The sequence below is a fragment of the Chiroxiphia lanceolata genome, chromosome 3 (genome assembly GCF_009829145.1).
Source record: "Chiroxiphia lanceolata isolate bChiLan1 chromosome 3, bChiLan1.pri, whole genome shotgun sequence".
Taxonomy (NCBI): domain Eukaryota; kingdom Metazoa; phylum Chordata; class Aves; order Passeriformes; family Pipridae; genus Chiroxiphia; species Chiroxiphia lanceolata.
In genome coordinates, this window is record NC_045639.1 from 52,881,036 (window position 1) to 52,905,604 (window position 24,569).

General features: G+C 39.4%; 1 protein-coding gene across 2 annotated transcripts in view; it reads right to left on the bottom strand.

Annotated features, from left to right (window-relative positions):
* Positions 1–24,569, bottom strand: part of CNKSR3 (CNKSR family member 3) — a 63,735-nt gene that overhangs the window by 28,062 nt on the left and 11,104 nt on the right. For both annotated transcript variants that reach the window (XM_032682561.1, XM_032682562.1), the window contains exon 2: positions 4,507–4,670. In XM_032682561.1, the coding sequence (XP_032538452.1) occupies positions 4,507–4,670 (164 nt within the window). The remainder of the gene's footprint in view (positions 1–4,506; positions 4,671–24,569) is intronic.

A 24,569-nucleotide genomic window follows, 5' to 3' on the forward strand; every position in this document is an offset into this window, starting at 1 on the left:
AGCACAATCAGCCAAGCTCTAACAGTCACCCCTCTAAGCTCTCCTACAGCTTCCCCCAAAGAAGTGCACCAGAGATATGTAAAGGTCCTGACTAAGCACTATGCCTATCCAGCACAACAGGGAGCATGCAGCTCTTCAGTATCAGGAAACCAAATTATCCGACTATTGATCAGCCCTGATGGATGAACTCCCCCAGAACAACGCATCATCACAACCCAAGCCACCTCTGTTCCAGGGGCAAGGCAGTCTCCTCACTTGTCTGTTCTAATAGACAGAAAGCATTCTGCCTCTTCATCATATAGCAATGCTTCTATCCAAGCTGATGCTGTCTTGAATACCTCACACATCACCAACTATTTCTGTTCTTTTTTTGCTCCTTCACTTGCAGTGTCCAGTCTGTTGGAAGGGCTGGTCTGGGGATCTAAACCATCCAAAGGAATCTAATCCCTTTTTACCGGTTTAGCTTCCTGAAGTAGCTCACTTCAGGGTCAGGTGAGTGCAAGCACAGATCACTAATCAGAGGACAGGAGGTGGTGGAGGCAGCAGGTGATTTGGATTAATTTAACTTTTCGTGGAACTGTAGCCTCCACTCAGGACAGATAGGAATGTTGATATCGTGGCAGCACACCAAACAGCCTTCACAGTGACACACAGTCAAAGTGCAAAGCTCAGCAGGCTTTTCTTGAAATATTTCTACAGGATTGAGGCTACAATAGTTAACAAAATTATTTAAGCAACTAAAAGGTTTTAGATGTTGCTCACGAACGAAAAAAACAGGTTACATTTTCCTATCACTCCTGATTTAAAACATCAAAGTTGCTTTAATCAAAACACAGGCTGAAGCCAGCAGTCAAGAGCACCCAATGTCAAACATTCCCAGGTTATTATTCATTAACCTGGGGAGCCACATGCAGGGCTGGAGCGAGAGGCAGCACCCACACGTGCACCAGAGAGCACATGCACACAAGAGCATGCTCTTTCTAAGTTCCACCACATTTAATGAGAAAAACTAATCTGATCAAATAATTGCTCAAGGTCAGGCAGCCAGCATAAAGTAAATAAAAAATGTAGCTAACTGAAGTCAAAAGAGCACAGCAGTTGTGTCAGAGCTGATTTGGGCTGATACAGAGCCCTGCCACTGCCCAGGGACAGTATCTCCTCCCCTTTTACAGCCATGTTCATATCCCACAATGTGATGAGCTGGATCTGCTGGCTGATCCAACTGAAAGCCTGTTCTGGGAAAAAGATGAATAAAACCAGACTGAATGCCTGCTCAGAAGCTGATCCAAGTCACTTCATGCCTATAAAAACACTAGAGTTAATGCAAGGTAATGTCACAGTCACTCATTCTTGCTCTTGTCCTTTTAACAACAATGCATCCTAAAGACTCCTTTGGAGTAACAGATCTCCTAATAAACAGCACTCAATTTGAAACGTCTAGAAAACTGAAATCTCATGAGGTAGTGCACAGATATCCTTTAACAAGGATAAGTCATCATGTACGCATGTTTTATGTTGGGATGTTATATTTTGTTACAGTGCAAATATGCTGGCAGAACATTACTATGAGTGAAATTATCAAAGGCAGAACTATGTTCTTTTTTGTTTATGAGGTTTCTAGTGGTTTTTTTTAATTGTATAAAACTAGTATCTCTTAATTCTAACCTCAAGAAAAATCCACTGCTTTTTTGCTTTGAAACTCTCACATCACACCGTGTAGGTAAAGATTCAAAAATCAAATCCAAAGAACACATTAAAAGTGAAAATATTTGCATAGTTTCCTGTTAAGAAATATAAAATAATGCAAGTATTAAGCCCCCAAAAGTTTGTTTTCTGGATTGCCCTCCCTGTTTTTGTGGTTTGAAAAGCATAGTTACGTATGTTTGCTCCCCCTTTCCCCAAATACTTCGGAGTCAACACAGAAATGTCTTTCTTCCATCCCTTGACCCCCCCAAGCAAATACTGTTGACAAAGAGACAGAGGCACTCAAGTTGATGGTTTTTTTCTCCCTCTGGAGAATTCAGATCCTTTGATACATCCTCTAAATTCCTCAAATATGTCTTCAATACCTGTTCAGAAAACTCTGTCAAACCAGCTGGAGAGCAACAGAAATGTGTGCTCAGAAGAAACCTTCACTTTTTAATCCCAGTCCACACTCTCCTGCCACCTCTTCAGGATGTTGTGCATATGGCCAAGGCTATGAGGATAAGAAGGAATGCTATTTCATCACCAAAGCAGCAGAGAAAGATGAATTAATTTCTCTTTCACACCATAACTTCCAGACATGTTCACCTTAGCACTGACAAATAATATTCAAACCCTATAAAAACTAAATAAAAAAACAGGCGTATTTGGTGTCCTTTCTCAAGGAAAGGACTACCTTCATACTTCATGTATTTTTGTGACTGATCTACTGAGGCTGAAACAGAGGTCTGTAAGGTGAATGCTTGAAAAGAATTCAACAGGAGAAAGATGTTCCAAATAAGCTACCTAACTGCATTTAGAGCCACGTGTGTTCTTGTGGTGTGAAGGAACCAAAGCACTGATCTGAAGGAAATTCATTTGGAAAACTGCCAAGGCAAAACTTGATAAAAAGGGAAATTCTTTTTGAGAACGCCAGGTCTGGGGAACTACCACCCCCCTCCCCCCCCCTCAGCCCTTCTCTGCCAAGAACAACAACGTTGAAAGTGTGACCTCAGACTGGCTCAGCCAATGCCACGTTTCCACAGTGTGAGCTAATACCACAGTGGGGGTGCTGGGGGACAAAAAGGAAAAAGAAAAAAAAGATAAAATCCAAAAATAGTTCCTTTACTTTCAAGACCCCAAAAGTCATGGAAATATCACAATATGTACTCACACATACACTAAATGACACACATTCCCACTTTGCAAGAACTAACACAGGTGGAATCCAGAAACCTTTATTCGTACACAAAAACAAGAGAGAACAAAATAAAAAACTGACTGTCACTAGAATTTAGCATCCCCTTGGAAAGAAAATCAACAGTGATTTTATACAATTCTCAAAATTCAAGGGAAGGGACATCAATAAGATGGCAAAGGGCCTACCTAAAACATGGGAATTCTTTCTCCACCTCTGAAAAAGGGAACAAGGATGTTTCAGCTGTAATATGCAATAGCTGTCTAATGCATTAACTTGAGTTGCATTTCACAAAGGATTTCCAGAAATGGGTCTGAGGTCAAAACTTTTGTCTACAAAGGAAATTAGAAGGAAATCGTAGGAGATAAAACACAGCTTTAAATTCTGGCAGTTGTCCAGCTTTGTTCACTTTATTCTAACATTTTTAAAAGAAAAAAGTGCCTTCAGGAACTGCCACATAGATTACTTCAGTCAGGACTGTATACAACCCACAGTACATTTATTAACTCACCAGAGCCCTTCACTTGCCCAACAGACTATCCCCTCCCACACCATAAACTGCATTTCAGCCTAATTATGTTCTTCTATTAGATTTTCAAGTAGATGTTAATTTTTGACAGATCAAATATGTAAAGGAAACAAAATGTTTTTCAAATATAAGAGCAACTCTTTGCAAAACATGCAGATTGTATGAAGAGATCTCATTAAATATACTTCTTTCAGTACAGGCTATCCAATTTGTTCCTGGTCACAGAGTAGGAATGATCCTTATGGCACCTCTCTGCAGCAAATAAAGTATATCACACAGGTAATAAAGACTCTCCATTTTAAAAAGAGTATGCTCAGTGTAGCAAGCCTTGCCTAACAAAGCGAAGACGAGCCAGTGCTGGCCAAGGAATCATTGGGTAGGCCTTCCCACCCACCCTTCTCCTTGATGTAATTATATATATACACCTCTGGTGCTCACTGACAGCATTACATCAAATATGCCTTCAAGACTGTGTCGAAACTATGGCTTGTAAATAAAGCCTGAACTAGCGAGACAATCCAAAATATATTTATCCTCTACAGAGTGTTTGTTTGAAAAGTATCTGCAGTGATATATCAGGAGTAAGACAAAGGAACAGCTTAAGTTCTGAATCCAATGAGTGTTCAACTAGATTGTAACCGAGGTAGCAAAACAACCCTCATTTCAAGAATTAATTTTTCTTTACTTCATATGTTTTCTACAGAATTGCCCTAAAACTACTTCGACTGATGTGAGGAACTTCTGGCTTCTGTCATTTCAACAATATGCCTTCTATCTTCTAAGACAAACTCACTCTAGCAATTTTAATCACTGTTCACTAACAGGAGCCACAAGATCTAACAATGCCACTTGGACAACTTCATTCGTTGGAAGTGCAATCAAAGGAATTAAAGTTGCCTCTTATTAGGAAAAAGTTAACCAGCTATTAATACAAAACTTGCAAGAATTAAACGAACTCTTACTGCTTCCTTTTATTGTGATCTGTAACAGAAAGCAGGGAACAAAGGTATTCTGGTTTTATCAGTCTCGCCTTGGTTATTCACCCAAAAAAGCACTTGAAGAAATACTTTACATGTCAGTTCACCACTTAACTAACCAGTGCACACAGGAGATCCACAGCCTCTAGAACCAGTTCCTGATGTCCAATCCGTGAGATACCCAACTCTTCAAGGTCCTGGTGAGAAATCTGTAGGAGTTGTTCACCATTAATCTTTTCTCGTTCAAATTTATGGACATATTGCTGCAGGCAATCATCCAGGCCTACCAAAACACAAAAGAGAGAAAGGGACATCAAAACCAACCAACCAAACAAAACAAAAAGAGAGAAAAAAACCCCCACCATCCTATAAAAGGCAGAAATCGCAAGTTCATACAATATACAATGTGAAATTATGAAAGACTCTTGCACTGCACCTAAGGTTGTTGCATAGAAGGGGCATAGAAACTGAGCATATAAGTGATGTGGAACTTCGGGTCACCTAAGTCAATGCACAAACTTCCTGCTCCTTGTGGATCAAACTCAGCAGTTAAGAATATGCCTCTGGTGTCTGCACAGGCAAAGTGACCAAAGGACGTACATAGAGTCAGCTACCAGGGTAACCCAAAACCCTGAAGGGCATCCAAAGCAACAACAACAAAAAATAACAATTGACCAAAAAAAAAAAAAAATCCAAGTCAAGGCAAGAACAAAGATCTTATCCAAAGCCTAGTTAAACAAGCAAAGCAACAAAAGCACAAAATGATGAGAAAGAAAATTTAAAAAATCAAAGACAAAGCAATCAAAATGATGTTTGGCTCAAATCTCATTATTCCCTTGATTCATGAGACCCTGCAGCTTCCTGAAGCAGCCATTCCTTCCCCTTGCTAAGGATCAACAACATATACAAACAAGAAATCTAATTCATTTTTCTGTCTAGAAGTATTTTTAAAACAGCTTAGAGTATTTTGTCCCAGCAACATCCCCAAAATCCCCACTTCAAAATGTGATTCTATAATCCTGTTCTCCGCAGTAGGTTTTCATCTTATTTAACTAAACTTCATGTGTTAATTCTGTTTTCGTGGGTATTCTGCTCATTTCCTCTGTTGTTAAAGATGCTGCGAGCAGCAACAATCTGGGAGGAAAATCTGGATGGATATGTTATTTTAAAGATGATGCAGTGCTCTTGATGCTCTGTTCCCTTTCAACATATTGGCTAGAGCAAAAGGAACAGACACAAATAGATCTGTTTTAAAGAAATACACCATGTTCATTGAAAACAGTTGACTTGAGCAAAAATTCAGATAACACATTTGACATCTACTTTGTATCATCCACAATAGCTACATTGTTTCACCATTCCATTAAAAAAAAAAAAGGCACAACATTTAGCTGTATAAAGGATGTTTATCCATTATGCTTGTTCAAAAGGAAACCACTGAGATGGACAGGATATCGAACGCAGCAGATGAGAAACACAAACAGCATCCTGAACTACAAAGAAATGAGAGCCAAAAGAGAAGCATTCAGTTCCACTCATGAAGTTGCAGTGGCAGTCTGGAAAACAAGTACTCCCAGCACACTCTACCACCAAAAAAACACATTTGACGCAGATCACAGGGGGGATTCAGAGCCACTGAAATATATTCACTTCATAACAGCAGCATGAGCAGTCACTGCTACCTCGCAGTGCCTAGTCACAGCAGATCCGCAGACGATGGACTCCAAAAGGCATGGGCTGACTTAATGTACATCACTTGCCTTTCAAACGCTCACCCAGAAGTTAATAAGGACAGATGCCTCTTTACACGTCTTGGGCAAGCTTAATTATCACAGTAAATCAACATCTGGCTTGGTGAGCTTGACTCTTTGCCATGCAGAGCTACCAGTGCACACAGCTTGATTTTTAAGCATAATTATGAATGGGAAAACCCGCATGTAAGATAAGCAGAGTCTCCCAGGGCTACAGTTGTTTGGGGGCACTCTTGTTTCTTCCCATCTGTCTTGGCAAAGCCATATAAATTTTGAAAATTGAGTCCACTGTTCTCTTTCCCACAGGCACCAAATTCTGCCTTAGTCTATACAAACTCTTTTCCCAGGACAAATAATAAAAAATATCTGGCCTTCATTGTTTAACAATTTATTTTTTCAAAAGAAATTCTCAACCAAGGCTACACACAGTTCACATATTTGGCATTCCCAATTTTTATTGCTGCCTTGTAGACCACTGTTTCCCATCATTTGCCCTTGTAAGCCCACGGTTTCCATCACAAATTACACAAACACCTAAAATAAAACACTTCATTCAGCATTCAGTGTAGTTTTTATTTTTTAAGTTTTTTCGATGCAGTGTGGTTTTTGCCTACTATCCTTTGTGTGTTGACTCAACTTTCTAGAACCTCATTCTCTGCTAAAACATGAGACTGAAATGTATGTATCCTCCTGCAGAAATACAGCTATGGCTTTCAGCTTGCCTGTGCTTTTTTAATTCATGCTTGCCTATGCCTGAAGGTCTATTAAGACTTGAAGAGTTACCTCTAAATTTTTTTTTTTTAAATAAGAGTCCTTAAAAACAAGACTGACACTATAGGACTATATTTTGCAATATAAAATATTACAAAATTGCACAAATGTTGACTTAAAACAGCCAACATAGTGGCACAGTTGCTCAGCTAGACATTTATTTAAGTGACCAAAACTACGTAAAGCAGGAAGTGAAGACAGACCCACAAACTCATGTTCACTGATGGTTTAAGATGAGCTTACTAACATTAGCGCTATTATGTTTACTAAGGAACATATGGTAAAATATTAAACATTTTAATTGAGATTGCAAGCACATTTATAGCCTATTGTTTAATTTTCCATCATATGAATGAAATGTTTAAATATCACAAGCAAACAAAACTTCAAAAAGGGAAGGGAGGAGGGAGGAAAAAGGATTCAACCCGGTTCAAGAAATTTTAATAATATTTAAATCAAGTTTTAAAAGTCAGCATTCAAAAGTCACTAGTAATCTAAATGAATTGCTCATTTTTTTCCTTCTTCCAAACATCTATGTTCTTTCCATGTATTTTCTTCATGAACTTTGGAACCTCATGGAAATTTGGTATTGCCCATTAGCACTGTCTGGATATTTTTGAGAAACTTAGATGAACTAAAGACTATAAAAAGCAAGTCTACATTACTTAGAGAGACACTTTCTTACATGACAGATCATTTTCAACAGTGCAATATTAGCAGGTTCAAGCAAGAAAGTAGTTTTCTCTATTTCCAAAAAAAATACAAGACTGACATTGGAAAAGGTATCTATATTTATTTCCTTTACTCACTGACGAGCCCTCCTGACAGCCTAACTGTTCATTTTATGCTCAAAGTGTGTTTAAAAAGCACTTGGCTTAACTGCATGTGCAAACTCTTTATATTATTTCTTGCACATACATCAAAACCATGCATGAAAGAAGGTCCTTCCTACCTATGTAATTGCTAGAGAATGAGGAAAAGTGAAAACAGAAATAGCAATTGCTGAATGTTACTCAGGTTTTACAACACCAGTAAGTAGTGATTTTTTTGGGAGGCAGAGCGAGTGAGAGAGATTAGTCTAGTTGGTGTTATTCATACTGTGAACATCCTTCCAAGGAACCACAGTGTAACTTGAACAAAACTCCCTCCCAAATTTTGGCAAGTGTAGAGATGTCCAATAGATCCTAAGAACTGTCTAGACTTTTCTGTCTAAAATAACCATCACGTAAAGCACCCCAGAAGACATTCAATACCTTGCATTCATGCAAAAACATTAGGACAGAGCTTACACTTAGAGATTTGCACTGATACTAATCTCAGTCTGTTTCCAAGATTAAGAAAGTTATTTTGTGTAAGAATTGAGAGCAAAACAACTTTGAGGGAGTTAAGGGGGAAGTTTGGGTCTAAGCCGTAACTGTAAGTTTACCATTCAGAGAGAATTAGCATTTCTGTTGTTGAGAGATGTCAGCCATTCAGCAACAAAGTATCTTGCACCCTAAGAACTAGAGAAGTGTGTTTTATGAGTAGAGTTGTTAAGCAGTTTCACACCTTTTGCTCTACTTGTGTTGGACACTACCAAATAATTTACCTATCATAAAGCAACAGTTAACTAATGTCTTACAGCCACAGGTCAAAAACCAGCTGACTCGCCATTTCTTTTTCACTCCCACCATCCCACTCTTCCTCACTCTTTTCTCTTGTGATACCAGAGAGTCTACACAGAGTCTATATACTCCAACATGGTGGGGGCAGAGGAGGCAGAGAGCAAGGAAGATAGGGCAAGGAACCGAGGAAGGATTGACTAGGGGAAACTAGAATGGCACAGGACTACTTTCTATTTGTTCAGGAACTTGAACAGATTCTCAGGATAGCTCATAAAATGTCAGAAGCTGACACGAGGAAGCAGGAGTACAAGCGACTTGAAGAGAGGAGGAATTCATAAGTACAAGACCTTTTCCTTCACGTAGCACTATCATAGGAATCATTGCTCAATGTCAAAGACAATAAAGCCTTATTATTATGATCATGTATCCTCCTCTCTGTTGGGCAATTCTAACAGACAGCACCTGGCATCTCAGTGTAAAACCGAGGTTCAACTACAGCTCTCATCCCAATGAGGGGTTCCCTTGGACCTTGGATAGCTGGTTAAGTAGGACTGCCAAAGCCTTTTTTGCCTCATCACCTTAAAACTGGCCTTCCCACCTAAGTTCACTCTTACTTTGGTCTCCTCTTCAGGGTCTATTCAGTTGCCACTTTTAGTATTCAAAGGTTCCTTGCACACATCAGCTTCAATCCATCCTTCCCAAGCTTTGAAAGATCATCAGTTCTATGAGAATCTTTGACACACCCCACTGTACATGCCATTATACTATCATTTATATTCCACATCATTTTATAATGGTTATTGTAATGGCTTCCTCCCATCATTTTCTCTATTTCCAGGAGTGAAAAAAATTAATCAAGAAAAAGCAGAAGGGAGTCAAGGCAGCAAATGAACACTAGCAAGAGAAAATAGCTACTTCATAAGCAGATGAATCAACTCCTGAGAAGGCAAATGAAAGCAAGGAGAAAGGGTCTGCAAGGCAGCTCTGAAAAGCTGAAGTAGCTCAGTAGGACAGCTACAGAGTGAAAGGAAATACATTAAAAAATTCAAGAAGAAAACAAATATAACTTTATTTAATATAGAATGCAGTGGGAAGGTCATTACACTGTAACATCATAGATGCCATTCTCCTCCTGCAATATTACAGACAAACAGAACCAGGGATGACTTTAACGAAGGAATTCAAAGGTTCTTTAAAAGGATGGTAAAAAAAATAACTCTAGAGCAGTCAGTGGAAACTTATTTTAGTAATAATTTGAGCCTAGGTAAGAACTGACTTTCTAGGATCCACATGCCTGATTGTTTCTTAGCTATTATGCTTCTTAGCAATTATCTGTCCAAAAGTTTCCAAAACAAAAGTTTAGTTATCAATTGGTGTGAGCCACTTTTAGGGGCCAGAAAATAGTTCAAAGGTCTTAAGCTTGCGAAGCAAACAAAAGCCTTCAAGAGAACTTCGCATTATCATCTAGTACAAAGGTAAAAAAATCTTCCTCGTTCCAATTTTTTTTACTCCTGAGTAATTTCACAGATGCTCATAACACTGCCACCACGTGCAGTATCAATTACTGTCAAAAAAAAAAAAAAAAGAATTCAAGAGCAAGAGCTGCTTCTTATCAGCATCAAAAAATGTCTCCTATATAAAGCAGACTGTTTATAAAGTAAGTTCTCATGTCAGCTGTAAGCGAGTCCTCTACCTTTTTGTCTAAGCATCTGCATCCTAATTAAGTAGGCACAACCTGTTGCCTCACCAGGCATTAAGTACAGCTTTGCTGAGGACAGGCATTGCCTAGAATAGCCAGAATAGTAGAGAAGTTTCTTATCTGTCTCCCGCATCACACTGGGATGGTACCAGACAAATTGCTGGGCTCTGCCTGCCAGCAGGGATGCAAAGGGCAGCTCTCATTAAGGTCACAGCAGGACAGAGGGAAATGGTGAAGCCTTCAACCTTGATAATGAGTGTTTTACTGTCCCCTCTGTAATCCCTCTGACTGACAGCTGCACAGAAGGGCTTTTGCAACATGTTTCTATTTTCAGTATTTCCAACTAATATATTTAGCCTGGAAAAACAGGCTACATACACATGCATTCACGTTACCTCAAAATAAATCCATTCATTCCATTCAAATCCATCCATAAATCCCTTAGCTTTTTTTTTTGAACACAAAACTGAAAGCTTTGCCTTGTAATAAAAGAACTCGCGGGTAAATCTGTGTTGTAAACTATCCTGACCAGAAGGGCTACAAAGACGGTGTTTAACCTGTAGTCGCTCAGGATAGATACAATCTTAGACTGACAGGCCTTGTGTTATGCTACACTTTTTATCAGTCCTCCCTACAAAGCCACTGATTGAGACCACTCTGACAGTACTCATTATCGTGGTCCAGACAGTAAATCTGAGAACAACTGCAAACTTTAGCACTTTACAATCATGAAGTCTGATCAGGAAGAGTCAAAATAGCTTGCCAAATCCTTCCAATACTCCAAAAGTTTTATAAAGCAAGACCTCTCTCTACAAAAGCCAGAAAAACCTACTTGTATTTTTCCTCACAAAATATTTTCAAGAAACTTAGCAGACATGGGGTACATATAAGAGAAGAAAATATTTTGTGGAGAAAGACATGATAAAGGTCTATAAAGTCAGAAGTGGTGTAGAAAAAAAACAGAAAGAATACTGTATATTGTCTCTTGCAATACAGGAATTAGGGAGAGCCAATTAAGCGAGCATGTAATAGGTTCAAACAAGCAATAAAGGAGTGATTCTTCACCCAGCAGTATGCAATGAATGTTCAGCATCCATACAGGTTCAGGGAAAGGTGAACAGGTTCATGAAAGAAAGTGCCACCGAAGTCATGTCTGACTCTGAAAGACTCAAACAATGTCTGAAGGCTTGAGGAAGCCTACAGAAGGAAACACAGTGTGTCACCTTTCCTATGAGACTGCTTACCTTACCTCTTATTGCAAACATTCAGGATGGAACGCTTAGCTAGCTGGCACAGAACAAAGAACTTCTACAGCTGTGCCACACATAGTACCATAATGTACATGGCAGCTTCCCTTTTAGTTACTTTTAGAATCATAAAATGGTTTCAGTTGGAAGGGACCTTAGAGGTCATCTATTTCCACAGCCTTCCTTGTCCCCTCACTGCCATGGGCACAGACCCCTTCCACTAAATCAAGCTGCCTGAAGCCCCACAAGCTGGCCTTTTCCTGGAATGGGGCATCCACAGCTTCTCTGGGCAGCCTGTTCCAGTGCCCCATCACTCTCACAGTAAGGGTGAGGTCTTATCCTAGGACTTAAGAAAACTGTTATCTCTTTGCTAGTGAAAGCTGCTATCGGTTTTACTGTAATTACTATTTATTTACTGCAATAGTGACACAAGATTTTCCAAAAAAAATACAAAACTCTGTATAGAGTAATTAGAGTTGGAGGGGTAGTGGGAAAGAAGAAAAAGCTATACACTGATATTGAATTGTGGTATCAATTTCAGCCAAAGACACAAGAAAAGCTTTTGCAGACTGGTTAAAAAAATACAGCAAAAAATAGACTCTAGTAATACTAGGAAATAGATCACAGTGAATCACACAGCTGCTCCCATGAGTTTAGTAATCCAGCTTGAGATATTAACATCAAATGGAAAAATTGCAAGAGTAAATTAACTTAGAAATTGTACCTTCAGCTGATAATGAGTGAACTTGCATCAGAACTCCAAAAATACATTTGACAAAAATGAATAGTAGCATACAATAAACTGGGATAAAAGCTATTCTGTAATAGCTGAAAAATTAATGGTATTTAATTCAAAATTTTCAGCTAAAACTCAAAGTTGAAATTTCTTTCTTTTTAATAGCTCTATTTCAGGGAATTCGTGAAAAAATTGGGGTGGGGAAGAGAAACCCATTTCTACCATTTTCCATAGGAGGGCTCTTATTATGACATAGCTTTAAGGCTTCAAATTAAAGGCAAAATTAAAATGTAATTATAAAGAAAAGTAAGTCGTGATGGCATCTCATGTATCTAAGAAAAAAAAAAAAAGGGAAAAAATAATCAGGACACAGCATAATAACATACATGTTTAACCAGAAAATTCTCCCCTTATAAAGGAAACACAAGCATGAAGACAGTAAGGCAAAATCACTTCACTACACTGAAAAATAGACCACTGTTCCAGAACCAAACAGAAAGAAATGAAAGCCTTGTCCAACTGTACAGGGCATTCCCCCTAGACATGAAAAGTAAACTATACCAGGAAACAAAAAACCTATTTCATTATATTCCTGATTTTTAGGCAGGTGTCAGAACACAAATGCAGTCATATTTTTCCACCAGCAGAACTGGACTGGACATCTGTGTAAAGCTATGGGGCCCTGCTGCACTACCTAGGCCATAATCCCATGTGGCTTTGCTGCCATCACTCTCACTGGTATCACCCACTTCCCTGAGAGAACACAACAGACTCCTCTTGGGAATATTCAGACTATTAAGTATAATTTGGCTTCTAAGGTTGAAATTTTGACTCACCTGGAAAAAAGAGGGAAGACATGAGACACCGCCTTGTTCAGGAATTACCACTCAGCCCCAGGCAGCCAGACTCCACAGTGGTACCCCCAAATACTCATCAGGAGAAAAAATGGGTTTCCAAGAAGGAAGAATCAGAACCACAAAGAGGGGCTCATATTCAAGGCCTGGCAGCATGATATCTTGCTGGTAGAATTTCAGCTATAACTCTTTGCTAATCCCAGCTACCACCACAACAAGACTGCTGACTGCAGAAAGATTAAGGATGAAAAAAGAAGAAAACTGATGTACATCATTTTTTCCTGCTGGCTTTGGTGTACATTCTCTGTATGCATCAAGGATTAAGTTCCATGTGATGAAGTAGCTTCACACAGTGCAACACTCAGGCTTTGGTTTTCTCTTTTAAGAATCAGCTCAATTGACCAGCTATGCTTTGCGAAACCAATCTTTCCATGCTTTAACAGATTTTGTTTGGCAAACTAAATGAATGAGATGGAAGTAAAGCATATCCATATGTTCTGTGCAGACAGACCTGGCACTCTTAAATTTCAACAGAATATGTGATGAAAGTCAACATTCAGCAAATGCATGCAAACACATTTATTAAAATAGAGAACACACCTGCTGTAGGCAGACAAACCCAAACAGCTTCCTAGCCAATACCATAGGATGTCTTCAGGGACACTTCTGACAACATCCTCCCTGACTTGACAGTAAAAACAATATCCTACTTGTGGCAAGGTGCAACTTCTGTTTCTCTGCTGGGTGCTGAATAAGCAAGGAAATATGAACCAAATAAAATGGCAGTACGTTGTAGCTGTAATGAGGCGCTTTCGTTTAGTCAACACTTATCGCTCCAGTGTCACTTAAGAACTACTATAAACTCCAAACTGAAACAAGAAAACATCTCTTTGCCCAATACACTAATATGTGCAAAGGTGTGCTTATTTATGTGTTGGTTGCATTTAAAATACTGGTAATTAAATGGGTTTAGAATGGCTCTCAACTGACACAGCAGCACTTCAGCAAGGAAGCACGACTCAGATCTTATTATTCTTTCTCACCCTAATTTTTTACTACTAAATCTAGCAATCAACTTATCCCACCAAAAAAATTATTTTAAATCCACAGAGCTTGGTACAGCATATTGTAGTAGACTACTGCATTGGCAGTAAAAAAAATGCACATTTTTTTAATAATTTTTTTAAAATAAAGATTGTTCTTGAGCTAATTTGTGCAAATTCTTTTGACAGTCATCATGTCCAGTGTACATAGCCTAATGTTTGTCACAACCTAATAAAATCATTTTGGTAGTGAAGACATAACTGACAGGGTCAGCAAATACAGAGCTTTTAGCACAGTATAAGAATAATCACTCAGTGTGACTTTAAAGTCACATACACACATTGTGGGAGGAAAGAAAGACAACTAAATGGTTGTACTGAGACAGATGCAACAGGACTTAAAAGGTCTAGAAGCACTGCCAGCTTCTTCCTACACCCTAAAAAATTCTCTTCTTTAGTGGCTTGCAACTGATAATGTGACTAATCCAAAGATGTTGTTTAAACAGGGTATCAACAAAAGTTAGTTACTTTAGTACACCAGCATAGAGTGGTTTCATTAATTCTACCCAAGCAATGAGTGCAAAACGGTTCCACATCCATAAGATATATTAACATATCCTACAGGCTATTAGCAACATAATGCATCATCCTCGTGTACTGTGTCAAAATTCTGACAATGAAACTTTCACCAAAGTTTCAATGGGGGGAATATGTTCCACTCTGGCCTTGAAAACCACACTCCTCTTGGATGCTCACACGTTGTTTACCAACAGCTCGAAGAACCATGAAATCTTTCTCCAGCAGAAAATAAAAGCAAGTGGTAAAATCAAACCCAAAAAGTGGAGAAAACCAGATGATTCCAGTATTCGTTTTTCTCAGCCTACTAATGCTTTTCTTTACACTAAGTACACTTTAAGACCTCCTGGCCAATACATTTTAAATTGTACTCAAACTGGAATTAGCAACTTCTGAGTCACCACAGGTCTGCTCACTGAAAAATTGTTTGTTTCATTAATGTAAATAACAGCTTTGCCTAGGCACAGTAGGGGTTTGACAGGAACGAAAGCACAGCGGTATCCAGCTACTGAAAGTTGCAGTTGAGAAGAATCTACACACTAGACCTTTGTCCCTCCCTCCATACAGTGCTAGGCTTTGTAGGGAATCCATCCACTTCACGTGCTCTCTCCAGTACAGAGCACATGAGATGACTACTTCAGAACAAACCACCATATGCAGACCACAGCATTTGTCTCTTCGGCAGCTAGGTGGCAACAGGAACTGAGGTGGGAGAACAATCACCATTTCATCTTCAGGCTGATCCAGCAGCCTGACTCACTGTGTTAGTAAACAGGCCACATGTAAGAGGACAACACAATCTCAAAACATTCACTTCATTGGATGGCACAAGGAGATGCATAGTTGGTTACTGGAAACTCACTTTTTTTACCCAAAACTGAGGTGGAGTTAGCCCATACGAGAAATTTTTTCGAGCCACCTCATATCAACATCTTTACAGCAGAAGGCAAGCCACACAGATGCCCCTGTGCCTCCACCACTGCAATAGGACCTTTAGAAGCTCAACTTCAGCAGCAGCTTCAGTTAGTAAAATGGGCTGTAAATTGCGAAAATATGTAGGAGGACATATATTCTGTTGTGGAATTACTGCAGACAGAAGACAAGGGCAGAAAGATAGAGAGGAATGGGGGATAAACAGCAGAAAATGGCATAATATGGCCAGGACAGCTCCTCTGTCTGAGACCTGACTTGTAACTCGTGAGACCCCACACAGAGTTCTTCGTTAGTTTGGCTGCAGACCCCACTTGGAGACATGTATTTCCTCACATTCATTAATAGCTCCAAAGAGAAACCCAAAAGAAATCTTATTGCTGCTACCAACAGATACAGATGTTTTCCCTACACTAATGCAGCCGCAGAGGAAATGCATTTCCTAGAATTTTCCAACTCACACAACCATGCTGAATTTGTTGTGTGGTTTCTTTTTTTATACAACTATTCTAACACACACATTTCACAGGAAAACTTTTACTCAAAACAAGCCTTTAAAACACTTTACCATTTTGCTTTCAGAAGTATAAATAGCACTGAACATAAAATAGTCCCAGTGCTAGCTGTGGAGACGTTCACAAGATTACAAGAACCAGATTTTTTTTTTAAGGGAAACAATTTAATTTGTTTTATTGTTCAAGTGAAATACATAATGTAGCTTAATCCATAGCAGGACTATGAAATTGTTTCAGTCCCCAGAGGCAAAAACTCTGGAAGCTGTGGAAATTATGGAATTTGGACAGTCTGTAAATCATGACGTATAGTTGAAGACCACCTCTTTAGTCTCACTCTTCCTACTATCCACTTCACTTTTCTCTCCTGACCCTTATCTCCTTCTTACTCACCTCAGAACCACAGAATGGGTAAGGATGAGAGGGACCACAGCAAGGTCTTCTAGTCCAACCTACCTGCACCTTGCCAGAAAACATTCCAGGTCCTCAACAAAAGTGGTGACAAAGCAAAAGAGAGCAAAACTACGGGTGGAGATGGGGCCCCATCATGTGCTCTGGCTGTGTCTGAGCATATTCTGGGAGGCATGTCAGTGCACCAGAGAAACACTGCAATTAGCAGGCTGGACAAGCTCCATATCGTGGGCCAACCATACACCTTCCTTGGCACACTCGTGTACCCCATGGCAGCAAATGACAGCCCGCAAGGCACAGCTTTGGGCATAGGTTTTTGGATATGTATCAGAGATGCTCTATAGGAGGAACCAGTCAAAGGATTGTATTTGGCACCAGGGACTTCATGAATATAAGAGGGCACTTAAATGACTGATGGGACATTGGTCAAAAGACAGTGAATGCCACAAAATACAGAGAACAGAGAGGAATACAGTGCAGTGTGGGACAGAGGGTTGCACAGATAGCATGTTAATATATGGCCCTACATGCACAGGTTAGCTGAACAATCCCATTTGACCCTCTAAATATTTGTTTGGAAGGGACAACACACAATGTAGATGAAGAAAGTCTCTGCAGTGTCAATACTTGACATCAACAATAAAGTCCTTCCTGCATAACACTGCACTTGCCATTTCCCCTGATACAAAATATTCAAGACACCAAGTGCATTTACTGTTTGAGTGCTCAAAACTGGCTATGCTGTGCCACATCGGTATCCCAGGCTGCTGGTCAGACTGGTCTTCTGGGACCCAGATGTTATTACCATCATTTTGGATAATATGTGACATAATATGTATAAAGTGTGAAAAAACATTTCACTTCTTACCAAGGGGTATGTCCTTCAGCGTGTTCGACTCCAACCCTCACATCTCCTTGTTCCAGTTTTCTAAGTAGCAGACATATGAAGTTAAACTTTCCAAGAGGCAGCTCCCTACCACTATACTTTTCTGTTTTCCTAACTTCATTATTACTATACTTTAAAGTAATTCACAACCAAATTTAAACAATTTTCACAACAGCAGACAGGGAGCACTCATGGACAACTTAATGAGCCATTTCCCTTACAGAGTCTTGGTATTTCAATTGTAGTTTTACTGCATTCACAGTAACACACAGTTTACACCAGCATCATCACAAGATGAAATTTCAAGGTGTCAAAAATTCAAAGTTGTCTGAAGAGGAAGTGTTTCTGTTTCACAGAGAGTTAACCTGAGTAGAATAGTCACCTCTATTTCCACCTATGTTATCTTGCCTACTGACACTTCAAAGCAATGCTTCTTCAGCTCATTATTTTCATGCATTTAACTATTCTCTTTGTCTACATGGCATCACTGATTTCTTAGGAATAATCAATTTTTCCTTGTACTGAGATTTTTCTATGCCGCTATACAGTTGGGTGGGGTTTTTTTGTTTGGTTGGTATGAATTTTTATGGTTTTTAGGAGTTTTTTTCTCTTAAGAAAAATGTTACTTTTAAAGCTTGTTTTAGCAAAATATCTTCTTTTCTCTATGTTGATTTTTTTTATTAGGGTTGACTTTCATACCAAACAAATTCATCAATTAAAAAAAAAAAAAAAACAAACCACCATTCCCATCCTTGTCTCAGTTAACACAAATTCAATAGCTGAAAGGAAGAGAACTGGTAGATAAAGGAAACCCTTAGAACAGGCACAACCTGGCAGATACCTTCTAAAACCCGACAAGCTGTTCATGCAGAAAAAGTGTTAACCCAACAGCTAATCCACCTTGTAAGCACTATATTTCCCCTGCATCCCAAAAACTACCATTCTCTATTTCAGTTTGTCAAACTTCACACCAGTCAACCAACAGCTGTATAGTAACCACGGGGAAGGAGTCTCTAAATTGGATTTTAAGTAAGACTAAATGGATAACTTTTGTGAAAGTGGTACATAAGCATCTAACAGTGACAATTCTAAGAGAGTATTAAGTGAACTATCTCCTCTTAAGGCTTTGAGTTCTGTATTTGCAAAACAGATGCACGAAGGGACGAAAATCCCATAAATGGTTTGCATTCTTAATGGCTGACACAATTGAGTCCTTTGAGAGCACACTACATGTGTACATGCGTGTGGGAGACTGCATGCAATTTTTTACAATAGGGCCCTGATCCTGAACCTGTAACATTACTTTAAACACCAAAATTAACCTACTGAACTGCTGTTGCATTAAAAGCAGTGACCAAAATGTCACTTATTAACTTTTGCATCACTCATAGCTTTGTGGTTCCTTCTTCCTAGCAAATCCAGTTGTTATTCCTCACTCTTCTTAGTTGCTTTCTTTATAAATAAATAAATAAACGCCACATATACTTCTTGTACACTTATGTTGATGCTTAGACCATATCAAAGTTTCCTGAATGTAGAACCTGCTCTAGCTTCCCCAAGAACTTAATCACAAGGATATTTCTATTTAGCTGAACACCAGCAACAGGAGATAACTCTTCAGTGCAATGTCCCTTGTCTAGGTTATGAAGGCATATGAGAGAAAGTGCAAGAGCAGGGAAGGTATGTCAGAAGTCTCTGAAACACATGAAAAACAGGCTAGAAACAGATGGATGCAAATGCTGTCCTAAAAACAATGGGTGCAATAATTTTTACACCCATTTTTTAAACCTAATATGCTCCACTTCCCAATTTCTATTTCTACAGTCACCTAGAAATTAATTTCTTATTTTTCTTCCACTTGCTGCTCCACTACTTACATTTCAAATAGCACTAAGTTTAAAAAAAAACCAAACCTCAGGTATCCTCTTAATGTTCAGATTTTTTTTTTTGCAAATCAGTACCAAGACTATAAGTAATGAGAAGTAGTAAATACAAGGTTTTGTGTGAAACTGCGTGCCTTATATATCTCTGTGACTAACATTATACTTGAAGAATGGGCTAGAAAGAAGAATTAAGTTATATTTCATCAGCATTGTAAAATTTTCAAAGCCTTGCCTGTCCTTGAAATACTGAATATTGGAAGAAACCTAGCCACTTTATCCTAATATTTGCATTATTTTTTAAAAATGTCATCCGATGAGCATAAAGGCTGTTTGAAACTGAAGGGCATGGAAACTTAGAAGCAGTAGTTTGCCCACTAATACAAAGATATTACATCCAAAGAAGACATATCATCAGTTTTATTTAAATGCAGTTATTTGTTTGTTTTGACCAACCTAAAGTTGCCTGAGCAACCTCTCTCCTGGATGAATACTGTGTCTCAGGTATTACTGCACCTTATTTCCAAGCTACCTGAAGAGATCAAATAACCTCTTTGAGTCCACAGCTTGGACTTCTGCAAGTTGATCTGCCTCATGATTAGTACTGTGAGGCAAACTTCAGTCAATGACCAAATTTTCAAACTTCCAAACCATAAGAAATTGTTCACTGTGCCCAAAGTACGTATTTGGAAACAAATTCAGAGGTAATAGATTAGCGTGATACTTTGTAAGGGAAGAGAGAACACGCAACCAGGTTGATCCTCTTTAACCTCTGAGACTATCCCTATTTGTTAACTGTCCAGAGATGGACTTTTAAGGTGGTGATCTATGGAAGCTTATTTGATCACTCTTCATCTTTATTCTTCTCTTACAGGCACTGTAGTGACCTTATTTACACCCAAGTTAATCATTAGGTCTTACAGAGGGTGGGGAATGGTGAGTGAAGGGAAGGGGTGGGGAGGAGAAAGAGGGAAGGTTTCTTTTCTAAATTAAAGGCATTAGTGATATTTAGAACTTACTGAAAGAGCAAAGAAAGTGTCTCAGATAGATAATCTCTGGCTTCACAACCCCAAACAGAGACCACTACTGAGAGAATAACACCTTCCCCACGTTCTCTCCACTAAAACTCCCTGAAAATGCACCAACTCTAGCAGTGCTCTCTGCACAAGTAATGGAGAGTCATAAGAAGAAAACTGTGAAGTAACAACTTATTTATCAGCCTGCAGATGAGGAGGCTCAGAGGAGACCTCATCACTCTCTACAACTACCTGAAAGGAGGTTGTAGCCAGGTGGGGGTTGGTCTCTTCTCCCAGGCAACTATCAGTAAGACAAGAGGGCATGGTCTTAAGCTCTGCCAGGGAAGGTTTAGGTTAGATATTAGGAAGAAATTCTTTACAGAAAGGGTAATCAGGCATTGGAATGGGCTGCCCAGGGAGGTGGTGGATTCACTGTCCCTGGAGGTTTTTAAGATGAGACTGGATGTGGCACTTAGTGCCATGGTCTAGTAACTACACGGTAGTGGATCAAGAGTTGGATTTGATGATCTTGGAGATCCCTTCCAAACCAGCTGATTCTATGATTCTATTTGCTTACTGTCACCACAGAAGCCACCAGGCACTCCTGTCTTCTGTTTACCAGTAGCTGGAAAAGAATGAGGGCTCCCCACACAAGGGCTAATGCCCTTAAAAAAAATTTAAAAAAAATTAGAAAAAGTTTTAAAAATTTTTTAAAAATTAAAAAAAAAAGCTTGCTGCTCTTCGTCACTTCTATAAGCATGTTCTTCTTTACTGAGGGAAAAAAGTCCAAAACCCTTTGAAAACTTATAAAACAGCCATAAGACAGTGAGACTACTCCTACCTAAGACCAATGTGACAGAATATCACCTGGCAAAGATCACATTAACAGGAAAATACCAGGAATAAAGGGAAATGCAGCCACAAGAGGAAAGACTATAAGATAATACTATTGAAAGTTTTCACTGGAGACATTCATCCAACAGAGGCCATTTAACTGACCTTTAAACAGTCATGCTACTTCAACTGCAGCAAGCAGAAAATTTGTTTTGCATTATTTTCCTCTCTTACCATTTATTTCAAATTGACAGAAGTAGCAGTATCTCAAAAGTAAGCAATCCACAGAAGGGTATTATGAGTATATAATAAACAGGGCAACATAGAAGTCGTCTTATTCTGAAGGTACTTTCTCTAGACACCCCATCCCATTTCACTCGTGAAATACAACATTTATTTTACTCCCAATGTTTTCAATTCAGATAGATATAAAACTGTCATCAACCTCTTGGTCTGCAGACACTAAACTTCAACTTCTCTTTCCCTCTCTCAAGTACGCACACTAATCCTGCTGAAAAAATGCTGGAATGAGAGCCACAGATACCAAAACCATGTATTTACTTGCAGACCAGAGCTGACAGCAACAGCTCAATCCTTCTTCCTAGAGGGGGAAACTGGTCAGGCCTGGAGAGCTTATGGACAGAGGGGTCAGCCAGATCCCCACCCACCTCGATGCCAAAACCTCCAGCAAGGGAAGCCTTTAGAGACGACCACACAGCAAAACTTCCTGGCAAAGCAAAACTCAACTTAAAAAACAATCAACCCATCCCAGTTGGAGACAAAAAGTAAACCTTCAACCCATTTTATCTAGAGCTGGATCTTCCATTAGTCCATATATCTCATTACCAAGCCTCTGCCCATCTGCGTTACTGTTGAGAAGAACTTCACAGCAGCATGGATAATTACTCTTCCAAAGGAATAAAATGGAAGTAAGTATGAGCACAAAATTCAATCACATGCAATATTAGTATTATTATTAATCACAGTATTCACACAATGACTACAGGCAACACAAAAGCACTGTCCCCTTCAAAACATGCCTCCTAAGGTGACTGCCTCCGTGGCTTGTCAACTGTAATAGGTTATGGCTCTTCCAGGAGGAATATAGGTCAACATCTTTGCAGCAAGAGTAATTTTTATACTCATTATCAGTCTTAACTGGCCCTGAAACAAATACCATCCTTCAACAGGTCAAGCACAAAGCAGTAACAGTACACTCTATATTACTTGTGTGTCTAGCACATGAAGCCCGTGTGCCCGATAACTTTATGTGCTTAATACAAAGTAACAACCCCTTGCCCAAGGCCAACACGTAATTAAGAGCTTGCCTTTTAAAAGTTAAAAGGTTTTTGTGGTTGAAGGAGTAGTTCATTAGTCACAAGAACTTCTTTTCTTGAACTCCAGCAATTAACACTCTGTTGCCTGTTCCCACAGTAGAAGAAGAAGAAAGATTGCAAAACTGCCTGCCTCTTGACTCCCAAGGAGAAATGGGGTGATGCCTTTAATCTGGTTTGACTGCCTTCTCGCACCACCATGTGGAACTGTTTTGGCTGATTGCAGCAAGGTCCATTACTCACAGCTGCCTCTCCTTTGTGTATGCACCCTTGCAAACTCTTTGATTACTGCTACACCCATGAGCTAGTCAGAGAAGAGTCTGCTGTAGCGCAACAGCTGATATAGTTGCCAGATAGCCAACCATTTGGATGACAACCTCCTACACTGTTATGAAACATGGATGTCTAGCATCTTACAATCCAACAGTCACCAGGGAGGAATACATAGAGGCACATGAGAATTGCCATCCATCAGCACCTGCTAATGACATTAATATGTCACAGCAAGCTGAATGACATTAACAGAAAAATGCTGATGGTGCATACATCTTTCTATCATGGACAGAGTCACTACTGGATTCTCCTAGGAGACACTACTGGATTCTCCTAGGAGACACTACTGGATTCTCCTAGGAGACACTGCCATTACTTGGAGAATACATTACTTCACATTAAAAAGCCCCACAACATTTGCATCAGGAATTTTTATATAGCAATGAAACTCCTTTCCAATGTGCCAAGATGTACAAGGAGCCTCAAGACCAAATAACAGAAATCCCAACTCTTGTCCAAAAGGAGCTCAAAACAGAGAGAGAGAAACATAAGACAAATAATGACACTCAAACCCATTGGACAGGCAACCATTTCACTGCATCAGCCATTGTCCTTCACCTGCAAAGGGCTATAGAGACTGATGCCACCACAGCTGACAGCTCTGGAGAGCTTCACAGCAATATGAAAAGGATTAAGCTTAAAGGTGTTCCACTAAAGTAGCCTTTGGGTTCCCAATAACAGGTGAGGGAGAGGATGTGCCGGGCAAGGCTAGGAGAAGGCCTAGTCACAAAGATCTCTGAGAGTAAAAGCAGCCAGCATACATTTGAGGCAATAAAGGTGGCAGCAGAGAGGGGGGAAGAAAACACTGATAAGATTAACATACCTAGCTAGGAAAACAAAACACTGATAATGTTGTCCCAGCCACAGGAGAGACCTGCCTTGAGGCACCCAATACAACAGGCATTTTAAAGCACATCACAACTGAGACAAAAAACAAGGTTTGTCAACTGAGCAGTCAAGCACCAAATCTTTCAACTTCTCCATAATTTTATTATCACTTTAAACATCTAAAGCAATTGCTTCAAACAATTACCTGCCTGACACATTTTCATTATTCCACATTGCTTTTCATCCCTAGTTATGAATCTACTTCCTAAAATAGCAGAGATCTCATCAGAGTTCAAGTGCAACACCCCAACCATAATAAAGGCATCTTAAGATCATCAGAGGCAAAGCTGACCAAGGGCTCTGTATGAATCACACATAAGTCTGAAATACCATCGACCTGAGCAGGAGCCCTACCTTCATCCTAGACATAAAGAAGAACAGAGGAGGGCAGAGAAGAGCTCTATACGTACCCCAGCCACTCCATCTGACATCCTCATTTTTTGTGATGGTGAAAAGGCAAGAGTGTAAGCAGACAATCTACCCTCCTAATAGGGTGGCATCAAGATATTTCTGACCCTCTGCTAAGCTCCAAGCAAGTCTCCCTGATACTTTTAAGCCACAGCAAAGCACCATCGGATATTTGTAGGGAAGTCAATCAGTTTGACTGATGGATATTTGATGCTTTCTCACAGCTAGACTGGGTTTGGTTTTGGCCTTTTTTTCTTTTTTTTTTTTCCAAGATCTGTTACAGAACACATTTTTTTTGGTGCAGCTTCCAGACAGTGCATAATTTCTAGGTTTCAGAAGCATTCCTAGGTGCTATGTATACATGGCTAACAAAACTGCCAGGGGGATGCTGAAGGTAGAACGAAAATAGTTTAAATAGTTTAAATCTTAACAGAAAACTAGTTTTCAGAAGTTAACATATTTTTGAGAA